This window comes from Cupressus sempervirens, chromosome 1 (assembly GCF_028749045.1).
Source record: "Cupressus sempervirens isolate cs-2001-9-10 chromosome 1, ASM2874904v1, whole genome shotgun sequence".
Classification (NCBI taxonomy): Eukaryota; Viridiplantae; Streptophyta; class Pinopsida; order Cupressales; family Cupressaceae; genus Cupressus; species Cupressus sempervirens.
This window is the reverse complement of record NC_143118.1, coordinates 696,162,552-696,175,343: the sequence shown is the minus strand read 5'-3', so window position 1 is coordinate 696,175,343 and position 12,792 is coordinate 696,162,552. Positions and strand designations below refer to the sequence as shown.

General features: G+C 36.6%; 1 protein-coding gene and 1 pseudogene across 2 annotated transcripts in view; one reads left to right on the top strand and one right to left on the bottom strand.

Moving 5' to 3' along the window:
- Window positions 1–6,213, top strand: part of LOC149579850 (small nuclear ribonucleoprotein SmD1a-like) — a 56,341-nt gene extending 50,128 nt beyond the window's left edge. For both annotated transcript variants that reach the window (XM_089787299.1, XM_089787310.1), the window contains exons 3-4: window positions 5,597–5,788; window positions 5,878–6,213. In XM_089787299.1, coding sequence (XP_089643425.1) covers window positions 5,597–5,788; window positions 5,878–5,939 — 254 coding nt within the window. In that variant the 3' untranslated portion in view covers window positions 5,940–6,213. The remainder of the gene's footprint in view (window positions 1–5,596; window positions 5,789–5,877) is intronic.
- Window positions 3,250–3,898, bottom strand: LOC149579851 (putative inositol oxygenase pseudogene; annotated as a pseudogene).
- Window positions 6,214–12,792: the final 6,579 nt, after the last annotated feature.

The window sequence follows — 12,792 nt, the reverse complement described above, 5'->3', positions numbered from 1 at the left end:
TTGAATACATGAAAGGAAAGAATAATGTGGTTGTTGATGCTCTCTCACGAAAGCCCACTTTGTGTTCCCTAACATCTATCTCTGCTGATTGGAAAGTCTCCATAATTTCAGAGTATGCTAAAGATTCCTTTGCCACCAAGATTTTGGATAAGTTAGTGGATGATAACAGGTACAAGGTTGTTGATGAATTGATTTATTACAAAAATAGGATCTTTTTAGTGCCAAGATCAAAAACTAAGGAGAGGATATTGAGGGCCTTTCATGACACACCTTTGGCTGGTCATCAGGGATACTTAAAGACATACAGGCAAATTCGAGAGCGGTTTTCATGAAAAGGTATGAAGGAGGATGTTCTTAAATACATTAAGGAATGTATGGTATGCCAACAAAGCAATAGTGAGCAAAATTTTCCTGCAGGGTTGTTACAGCCACTTCCTATTCTTGAACAAAAATGCGAAAGTATTTTCATGGACTTCATCACTGGGTTGCCCAAGGTTCAAGGTAAGGATTGCATATATGTGGTGGTAGATAGACTAACTAAGTATGCACATTTCTTTCCTATCACATCTGATTTCAAGGCATCACAAGTGGCCGAATTGTTCTTCAAGGAAATTTTTAGATTACATGGCTTGCCTAGAAACATTGTTAGTGATCGAGACAGTAGATTCCTCAGCTCTTTTTGGAAGGAGCTCTTTCATTTGGCAGGAACTGAACTCACTCCCAATACTAGCTATCACCCTCAAACAGATGGACAAACAGAGATAGTTAATAAATGGATACAGGGATATTTGAGGAACTATGTTTCAAATCAACAACATGCTTGGGTGAAATGGTTACACTTAGGGGAGTATTGTTACAATACATCTCATCACATGTCTATTGGTATGCCTCCTTTTCGTGCTCTTTATGGTTATGATGCCCTTTCCTTCGTTGATCTAATACTTTTTGATAGCAGAGTACCTGCAGCAAGTGATTTCGTCAAGCAAAGCCAAGACATAATAAAGTCTCTCAAAGATAATCTACAACATGCACAAAACCAACAAAAGTTATATCCTGATAGGAAAAAAATTGAAAGATTTTTTGAGGTGGGAGATTTGGTATTTGTTAGGTTGCAGCCATATAAGCAAAGCACCTTGAAGAGGAGTGGGGCAGAGAAACTCAAGCCAAGGTTCTATGGGCCTTATAAGATCATCAAGAAGGTAGGAGAGGTAGCTTATGAATTGGAGCTCCCACCAAACAGTAAAATACATAATATTTTCCATGTATCTTGCCTGAAGAAGGTTCTAGGCCAGCAAACCATAGTATCTACAGAATTACCACCTCTTTATGATGAAGGGAAATTAGTTTTGATACCAGAAGAGATTTTGGATACAAGAGAGAAAAGATTGAGAAACAGGAGCGTCATAGAGCATTTGGTCAAATGGAAAGGATTACCACTAGAGGATGCAACTTGGGAAGGAGCACATATTCTTGAGAATTCCAACCTTCATTGCTTGAGGACAAGCAATATTTGGGAGGGGAGGACTTGTCATGTCCCCTTTTTCAAATAATTAAAAATAATAAACTTTGCTAAGGCAGGCAGGCTCCAAAAAGGTGAAGTTTCGGCAAAAGGGGCTAATCTTTAGAAACCAATGGACTAATAAATAAAAATTATTATTAAATTATATTTTATTAACCCCTCTTGGACGTGAGTTAGGGTTATGCCCTCTTTTAAGGGGTTTTGGAGGCATTTTGGGCTCATTCCAGAACTTGATTTTTGCTCATTTCTTTGTTATTCTTCAGATGCTGCCAAACCTGTGGAGAAGGAGACCCAAGAATGGGAGTTTGCAGGTTTCCAAGAAGGCTAAGGACGGGAGTTTGAAGCCATTCCATGTGCATGCTCATACAGAGTTTGCCTTTGTGCTGAACAGTGCAGATTTGTGAGTTTTCGGGTGTGTTTTTTGTAAGAGTTTGGTGTTTCAGGTTGAGTATTTCATATTAGTTTGGGTTGCTGCTGTATTTTAGACTTTAAGATGTTAAAATAGAGCTGAATATATGTATTTGGGTATGATTATACTTCTGTGATAGATTATTAGTGTTTTTGTGGTGTTTCCGGCTATTTTGTATTGTTTTCGGGAGCTCGGTGAGCATTGTTTTTGTCCTCCGTTTGGAAGCTGTTATGTAAATGTTATACAGCTCTGGAAATGTCATTTTGTAGATTGTTATGATGCTGAAATTTTTATAAAAATGTCCACTTTCAGATTTATTAATAATATGTGAAGTTGTGAGTTTTTGGCACTATTTCCGGCATACCCGATTTGGGGTTTATTGAGAAATTGGTGGATCTTTGAAATATTGGTTGTTTGATCTTAAAGATCTGATTAGAGGCTTGAAATATCATATAAAATCAGAAAAGGGACATTTCAAACTTTCCATTCGTTTTTCATGAAATCCTAGATGAATTTGGCATTGAAAACAAGAATTTTACGCTAGGGTCATCTCTCACTTTTCTTAGTCACAAACGTAACCTTTGGCCTTTCCAAAATAAAAACTTCTAAAAATCGAAAATAAAAAAAAAACAAAAAAAACAGAAGCTAAAAGCGGGTGAAAAAAAGAAAATCCCAATTGTCTTAGAAGTGTCAAAATGATTTTTTTGAAAAAGCAAACAAGCAACTTTTTGTAAACAGTAATTAGAATTGACCTCAAGCAATGTTGATCTTCATCCCTTGGCCCTTCTAAACACCTCCATGGCATCAGAATACACATTTACTTATGCTTTCCCCCTTTCACTTTTTAAGAATACTTCTGAACTTGGCAAGAGACTGGAGACTAAATTTGATACACTTATACAAAACTTCAAAAGCAAAAAACTGAGGGTCCCCATTTGCAATGAGGTGATGTCTGCTTACGTCACAACACAGTGCTTCCATCTTCCAGTTATTTTGCTACATAGCAATTTTTTTCTTTTGAGGCTCATTTTATCAGTTGTGAGGAAATAATATACACCCCCTCCCACCCAACATGAACTCTTCTACAAACTATAAGAGTGTCGGGTACCATGGATCATGCACTCCAAATACACTTTTAAATTTTTTACATACATTGTTTTGGTGACACCACAATTAAAGTCTCATTCATTAACAATGGATGAATGGACTCTCTAATGATGCATCTTGACTTTGAGTTGCTTTGACAACATACAACACTTTGAAGCACTAAACTAGCAATAAGTATATTATAGTATCCCACCACTATAAAACTATCAGAAAGCTAAATGAAAAAACTATCATATTTGTTTTGCAGCACCATCGTCATCATCACAGACCCACATTTAGCAGAATGAACTCTGAACTTTGTGTTGTGTTTGGGGTTGTAATCTGGGTTGCCCTTAAAATACTGGTTGTGAACTATGGGTTCATTGAAGGCACATCCAACAGGGAAATAATTGCCTAAAACAGCCCATTGAGGCTCAGCTACAAAATGAGGAAGTCATAGCACTTTACCCAGATTATGACTGAGGCCAGTCAAATTTGCAAACTATAATTTTTGTGAATGGCTTCTGCTGTTTGGAGGAGACACTCTATTTGGGGCTTCTCAAGGTCAGCATTACAAATTCATTCAGCAATTCAGAGCACTTCCAAATAGTAATTAGAGCTTGGCAAAGCTTACCATATTTATCACACTCGTGTAAAACAAAATCATTAGTTTGGTCAATGTGTTGACTCTTTGCAAAATTCTTTTGCAATTGCTCATCTTTTACATGATCTCTGAAGGCATGGCCAAATGCTTTGCTGTGCTTTTGGAGTTTCCTCAGTATCACAAAGCTGCCATTTAAATGCCGTGCTTTTGGAGTTTCCTCAGCATTGACACCATTAGACTCCTCGTTGCTAATAGCTGATAAGGGCACACTTATCTCCATGGGATTGAGTTTCTGGAGATGAAGACTTACATTTTCTGTGACTTAACTATTTGGTGCTGTGTACAGCATACCTCATATGATAACAAATGAAAATAAATATGAATGCATATTGTTCCCAATGGTGCTACATAAGTCTTGCGACTCCTTTGCAATGCCTCTTTTCACATCTCAGATTATTAGCAAACAGAATCAAAGAAATATAAAATATAGATGCATATGGCCTCACATACGCTCATAATAATTTTCTCATATTCAGGTGAGAGAACAGTCTCACCAACCTATTTCATTAGACCTGCTCTGATACCATATAAGAAATATGGCAGTCATAGTAGCTAACAATCTAATGCATGACTCCCAATGCTTCAATTTTCTAACAATTTTATTCATTAATATTGAATAACAATACTTCAGTTTTCTATTTTTGTCAATACACATATTTGTAGGATTTCCATATCCTAATTTTATAGGAAACTCAGTATACAACTTCCCTAACTAAATTGAGTTGTTTTACTTTTAACAAGTCAATATTTGTAACACTAATATAATAAGCTATTAAACAATCTTGAACATACTTAAAAAATAATTATTATATACACCCTATAAACTGAGTTAGTGATGCTGATGTGGGTGCGGAGTGCTGATGTGCAATTTTTTTTTTGGGAGATTTTGGATGGATTTGGGTGCGGCCATATATATATATATATATATAATTCAGAATCATAAGGATTCTCAAAAAAATCCACATTCTCATCATCATCAATTAAATGCATGCTAAAATTGACATCTAAAAGGCCTTTTGGCTGCGGATGCTTTCTAGATGGGCCCGGATGCTTCCTGGATTCTCCCACGAAGCACATCCTGGGCCTGTGGGTTCTTGCCGGATGCGCTGTAGCAAATCCACCAAGAAGCACATCCAGCAAGAACCCACAGGCCCAGGATGTGCTTCCTGGGAGAATCTGTGTAGCATCCTAACACACCCAAGCATTCGGACAGATTAGAACCAACATCCGACCATAGAAGCGCATCCAGCAAGAACCCACAGGCCCAGGATGTGCTTCCTGGGAGAATCTGTGCAGCATCCTAATGCGTTAAAGCATCCAGACGCATCAGAACCAACATCTGACCATTTCAGCAGAGAATTGGTATCTAAGCCTATAAATGATGCAATATTCCCAACATCCCATCTTTTATTAGATATTGAGATGATGTCTTCAATCTGCCATGGACTGTGCCAGCTTTCCCTCGTGTTAGGTGTGCTGTCTTGTATTAGTCATACAAACAATTATTCAATCCTGGCAATCTATCACTTTTTATTGGCCCAGAGGTGGGGAAACAATAATGCTTGCAAACAATTTACCAAAGGGGTTCCCTGTTACTAATTAGTTTGATTTCATCTTCCTGGAAGCTGTTTTTTTTTAATCTTTACATTTTGTGTAGCCTATTTCATTGCAGTCATTTAAGTTTTGAGTTAATTATTGTGACAATATTTGAAAATGTTGTTTAGAAACCTAATAATTCCAGATCATTGAAATTATAGTTCTGCATCCTTGAACTAGTTTAGACTGCAAAATATGACATCAGGCTATGGCATAGACATAAGATATTTATTTTTTCTCTTTTGGTTCCTTGAACCAATGATAGTTGTAAATTGGCAATGACCCCCTGTCGTAACTTATGCCGCATTTGTATCATGAACAGGGGTTGACATAAGCATGAACACACACTTGAAGACAGTTAAACTAACACTTAAGGGGAAAGCTCCTGTAACACTTGACCATCTCAGTATCAGGGGAAATAATATTCGGTACTATATTTTGCCTGATAGTTTGAACTTGGAAGCGCTGCTGGTGGAGGATACACCAAGAATCAAGGCAAAGAAGGCAACTGCTGGTATGACTTTTATTTTCAGTTAGGATCGAGTACATTTTATATGATTTATGTTGTCTTTAGTTTTTTGTGATCCTTTATATTGTTTTCAGGCAAACCTATTGGTCGTGGGCGTGGACGAGGAAGGGGCCGGGGCCGTGGCCGTGGGCGGTAATTGTATATATGTATTTGAGAGTTTCGATGGAGTATTTGGTTGTACAATATTGTGGCAAGCACCCTATAACATTATTGAGCTAATGTGTTGCATTCTATGTTGCTGTTTTGAGTATATTCTTGGGGTGTGGAAATTTTTAGGAGTTAAAGGTTTTACTCCTTTTTTGGTCCTTAGATCACTATGACATGTCCAAGTTTCTTGCATGCTGTTACTAATGTTTTGGGACACAATTTTCTTCTGATGACAATATTTTATAGTGCCAGTTTTTGCTAAAGTGAAGTCTCACAATTTTTTGGTTGTTTGGTGATTTATATATATATTTAATTAATATGTAATAATAAGTACATTACATTCAAAATATGTGACTGTTACGAACGGCTATTTTGCCATTAAAGGCCTGCTAGTTCTATTCATCTATCCCTTCCTACACTTGTCTACTATCACATACACATGATTAATCATGATTCCAAACAAACAAAATGGGCTGTACCCATAACACGGCATATCATTGCTGGAGATCTAAATAAGCCCTTGCAGTTACCAAATTTGGGCTGAATACAACTATACTTCGCAAATCTAATTACTAGGCTACAAAACAGTTCAACCCCAATTCTAAACTAGTCCTCCAAGACCTTCATCATGGTATCTCTGCTCTCAACCCTGATAAAAATGCCACTCCTCGTGTCCAATTGCTGCTTCCCGGGCTTCCTTTCCTTCAGCAGCTTCTCCTCTGTGGACTGGCCCTTCACATCCTTTTTCTTTCCGCCTCTCTTCCACAAATTTGGCTTCTCATTGTTAAGACTTTGCTCTTCCTCTTTCAATCTTAGAAAAACCTGTGATTCTTCCCATCCTCCATGAGCCTCTGCCATTCTTTTCTCCTTGAGTGTGGTGGTACTCCAAAAGAAAAAGGTTTTGTGTAATGACCCGTAATAGGGTCATACTTAATTTTCTTTAAAAATTGTCAATTAGGGTTTGGATTGTATTTGGCACATACTAAGAGAATTCCAACTTCCTATCATCATCCTATTTAGAAATAATTATTGAGATATAATACATACTCAAGCCTCAATTCCTTAATCCTCTCCTAATTGCTAACCCTAAGGCGGATGGTAGAATTACTGCCACTTGAATACGAAAATGATCAATTTAAAGCTTCCTCATGATTTTCATCCATATTGGGACTCTTTTTCCCTAATATGATCTACTCTTTCCCGTATGCAAACAACTCCCTATCCGCTTAGTTGTGTTAAAGAGTTATTAAATAATTAACTTAGTATATATTATTATATTTATAAAAAATATATGTTAGATGTAAAGTTTCTTAATAAGCATCCAAGTTCATACTACATTTAGCACTTATGTGTTTTTGTCTTGATTCCTTAGTCTCTCCTAATCTCACCCTAAGGAGAGCATTGATTTACTTCTTGTAGGGTGCTCGACACCAATCCATTTTCTCTACTTTGCCTCTCCCACACAACACCATCTATCAACTCCTTGGATTAGAATGAGAGAGTAAGGAAGCAAACTATAAACATCCTAATTCTTTTGAATTACAAAATATTTATGCATATAAATATAATTATTATTACATAGGTATTTCCTGTGTAATAGATTATATTTCATATGCATGCGCATATGTCTATGCACATAATATCAATACCATCTATCTATTCATGATATATGCCTATATATATATATATATAAACACAATTATTATTCTATATCAATTCTTCTATTCCTTAATTCTTTTATACCTACATTGTTAAAGTATAGTTTATTAATATTAGTTCTTATAAAATCTGTGTCCTTACCTATATCCCTTGAACAAGGGTTGCGTCTATTTCATAAGGATGCCAATGTAAATAGTATACTATTTGATGTCAAATATGATATTGTAGATTGAGATTTGTATTGATTAATATTAGTATAATTATAGATTAATATTATCTATATATTAGCATTGTAGATTAATATATCAATATTACGTTGATTAATATTATTGATCTTAAGTAATAATTTTGATCAAGATAATTAGTTAGTGATTGGAATATTAATTTTATACTTTACTATTAATAGTAATATAATTATTTATCTATGATATTGATTAACTAATACAGATTCATATATTTATGGATACACGGAATTTAAATATTGAGGCGTGGATCTAAAAGAATTATATATATATATATATATATATATATATATATATAGAGAGAGAGAGAGAGAGAGAGAGAGAGAGAGAGAGAGAGAGAGAGATGGTAATGGCTTATGACAGTTTGAAGCTATGTTTTGTACCTTCGATTGGCCTCTATTGTCCACCCTTTGCTAACAAACCAACTCCTACCATACCAATTATTGAGATCATCTCACCAAGGCATTTTGGTTTTGCACATTGTCTCATCACTCAAAGCACCTCCTCCCTAGTTCCCAATTGCAATGCCCAAGCAAGAAAAGTAGAGTAAATGTTTAAATTTGTTCTTGGTTGGAAGTTCGTGGTCACAAATTCCTCTCCAAAAATGATTTCCACATAGTTCCAAAAGCAAGGATCATCTATATTGAAATTCCCGCTTATATGCCTAAGGCTCACATTGACTCAGAACAGTTGAAGTTTCTTGCACATGTTTGGGGAAACATTTACTTCCATTTCCTCTTTCTACTACCTGCAACAACATTGAATGACTCAACCAAATGCCCTGTCAAATCCAATTGTTTTGCTATAAGCATCACGCTCCCCAACCTCCCTCCTTTCTAGATTCATCTAGTTCCTTCAAGTAAGCCTTTTAATCTTTTGACATCACATTTACGTGTGAATCATTGATGAAATCAATGAAGCTTCAAAGTTCATGTGGGCTTAGTCCTTTACTCTCCATAATGCTTTCTCATTACTATCAAACTTCTAATATGGGTCTTTTGCCAATAAAGGCCCACTAGTGCTATTCATCCACCCCTTTCTATACTTATCTGCTATCCCATATACAAGATTAATCATGATTCCATACAAACAAAATGGGTTGTACCCATAACAAGACATATTGTTGCTAGAGATCTAAATAAAACTTTATTGTTACCAAATTTGGGCTGAATACAAATATACTCTGCAAATCTAATTAACAGGCTACAAAACATACCAACCCTGATTCCTAAACTAGTTCTCCAAGACCTTCATCATTGTGTCTCTTCTCTCGACTGTGATAAACATGTCGCCCTGCGTGTCCAATCTCTGCTACCCGAGCCTCCTTTGCTTTGACAACTCCTCTCTGGATTGACCCTTTTTATCCTTTTTCTTCCCGCCTCTCTTGTCCACCTTCAACTTCTCATCGTAAAGACCTTACTTTGCCTTTGTTGATCTCAAGAAAAACCAATAATTCTTCCCATCCTCCACGAGCCTCTGCCATTCTCTTATTCTTGAGCTTGGTGGCACTCCAAACCAAAATGGGTTTAAAGTTGTGATTTGTGCCTTCCACTGCCCTCCACGGTCCATCCCTTGCCAACAAACCAACTCCTAGTTGTGTCATCCTGATAATTGAGGTCTTCCCGCCAACCCACTGTGGTTCCACACTGTAGTGTGGGAAATGTGAATCAAGGGGGTAAAGCCTAAGTTCATCACATAACCCATGTACACGTATGTTTTTTGATTGTATTGAATTGTAAGTGTGTGTTATGGAAAGGGGAGATAAGCAAATAGGAACCTTTCAATCCCAATTTTAAGGAACTAGTTCTAGCAAGATTAATACTAACCAAATGAACAAGGGGCATTAATACAAAACTAGATCTAATTGAATAGGGGAAAATAGACAAAATTTCTTAAGATTTTTAATATGCATGTATGCTAAATAAAGATGCGTTGAATTAACAAAGGGGGGAACAAGAACTCACCTTTAAAGTCCATTTTCTACTTGCTATAATGATCAAAATGAAGGAAACCTTTAGATTTGGGACTAAAACTGTGCGATAGACGAAACCCAAAAATCTTTTAGTGACTTGTCAGGGGCAAATTGGTACATCAGGGGTGCAATGCAACCTTGATTGATTGCGTTTGATGTTGATTACGATTTCATAGTTCTAAAGAAAGTTGAAAAGAGTACTCTGATTTGCAACCTGTTCGTTGATCTTAGATCCGCAACTTGCAATTAAAAAAAGGGTTTTGTTGTTGATGGGAGGTTTGCCTTGGTCAAACCCCAGTTCAAGAATTAACCTTGAATTGAAATAGCACAAATGTAAGTAAATGTACGAACTCACCTTAAAAATATGGATCTCTTGAATTGAATGCAATGTGCTCGTCTCCACCAATGAATTTGGACCAAGAAGATGAAGATGAAAGGATGTGGCAAATGTACCAAAGGACCTTGAAGAAGATCTTTCCATATAAACTCCTTTAATTGCTTGAATGCTTGAATGCTTGATCTTGAATGGAATGCTTGAATGGATGCTTGAAGGCTTGAAGTTGAATGCAAGAGCACTTGAGAGCTAGAGCTTGTGGATGCTTGAGTATTTGATGAGTAGATATGAAAAATGGAGGAAATGGAAGGGCTTAAATAGAGATCGGAATCAACTAACTCTCACAGGCCAATTGTCATAGGAGTTTGTATCTGATTGTCAAAATATGGGACCCAGAGAAAAAGGGGCCAGTGCACAAATCTCAGGGACAATCTGGGGACCCCAAAAAAGTTCTCAAAATTTGGAAATCATGTCCAAATTATGAGGAAACCTTATTATAGTGCCAGGATTGGATTCCAAGTAGAAATGTGGATGGAAAGGAAGGACCTAGGGGAAATATATGCTACCTGGAGCTTATCACCATGAAATAGGAGCTTTAAAGAGGATCTATTAGGTTTTAGCCTAATTCCACCTTGGAGAGAGGACAAAAAAGAGAAAGAAATGAAAGAGTGGGAGAACATGATGAACTTACATTAAATAGGTGCTAAACCTTCATTAAATTGGAGTGCTTCCAATTTAAGACGATACATTTAGCACCCACTTTAGTGAGAGGATTGTCTCGATCCAAACTCTTGGTAAAGTAGAGCACTAAGCATAAGGTACTGTTATTATGATCTAGGAGAGAAATAATCAAGCCCCCAAGGGTTTGAGACTTTGCTAACTTCCGAATTATAACGAGAGAGAGATCGCTGGCAAAAAAGAAAAGATGATTATCTTGTCCAATAGAGTGGTCACCCTACTGCGAATCATCAAAGGAGTTGTTGCAAAAGATGACATTGAAATAGTCTAACATGGTGGTAACCTACTAGTCGACCCATCGGAAGACCCGTCCATAGATCAACATTCTACGTATTACCATGGTAAGGTTTAGAAAAGGATGTGTTACCCATATATGAGACTTAAACAAATGTTATGCATAGCCCATATATGAGATTTAACATGTGCACATGTGAAGGAAAAAGAGACCTAATGTCAAGGATGCTCACTTCCTAGATTGAATGTGCACATAGAGAATTCTTTAGGATTGTGCATAATCCATAAAGAGATTCATGAAATATGGCCTTGAAAGAAAAAGGACGAAGTAGTAATTTATAGCTTTGATGCTAAATTAGGAAGAATACTAAGCATCTAAGGCTAAAGTACCCTAAGCTAGACTCAGAATCCATGTTTACTACCCCATGATTGGAATGTGCAAATGAGCAGAGCGTATACCCCCACGTTAAAGTCATTGCTAACACTTTGACACGGGTGATGACTTTAATAGACTATACATACAATGGTCAAAATACGTTTCCACTACAAGATGCCCCTAGTAGCGAACAAATCAAGGGAAATAAAAACATAACATGCAAGAGCACAGAAGGGATCTAATAATCCGGGGTTTAGTATGATCATACGATAAAATGTAAGTATTATATCAAGTATGACATGTCATCATTCCCCAAAAGAAGTAGAACTACAACACAATGGAAGAAATACACATACGAGTTACAAAGAAGAATCCTTTTGAATCATCATCATGGAGACCAAAAAGAATTGGTACTACCATGTCGCAAATCCAAGCAGACTATACAAGGACACAAGTATGAACAATAACACATGTACAACATAACATAGAACAATAGATAAAAGAAGCAAGATACAAATAGAAGAATGTGACAACATGACAATTTCTTTATCGTCATGTGCCATCAAAGCGACAAGGGTTGTTTAAAGAAATCTGAACATACATTTAGGAAACAAGATATGGGCGAAGCACAAAACAACAAGAAAACACAAAAAAAGGTATTATGCTAGAGCACTCACTTCAAGTATGCTTCCTGCCTCCCCTATCTCGCTCAATAGAAATAAGAGAAGGTGGATAACTTGCAAGAGGATCTATGTCCAACATAGCAGGAACAATAGCTAAATCCAAAGGACTCTTGTTAGAGTAACTATGCTTAGGTGTAGATGTAAGTGTAAGTTGTGTAGAAATCATGTTAGGTAAATCAACATTAATATCAATAACCTCATGCTCATCATCTAAAGTATCTTCCTCATCTAAATTAATAGTGACATAATCCAAACTAGGAATATGCATATCGTTAACCTCTTCAACAGACATAAGCTGATGAGAAGCATCCATATGAGCTTTAACATGAGCTTGTAAATTCTTTCGATGTTCTTGAGCATGTTGGTTACACTAAGTTTTAGTTGAAATTTGTTGTGAAGATGAAGGAGGATCAACAAGCATAGGTCCCTCTCCTTTTGATGACACAAGAGGTGGAACAACAAAAGGTTGAGATGTAGAAGAAGGATGCACCATAGGTGGAACCTTACTTGAAGAAGGAGCCTCACTAGGAGTGTCGAGAGATACAAGAGGTAGCTGACCACTAGAAATAGAAGAATCTGAAGAAATAGGTGGTGAAGTTGAAGG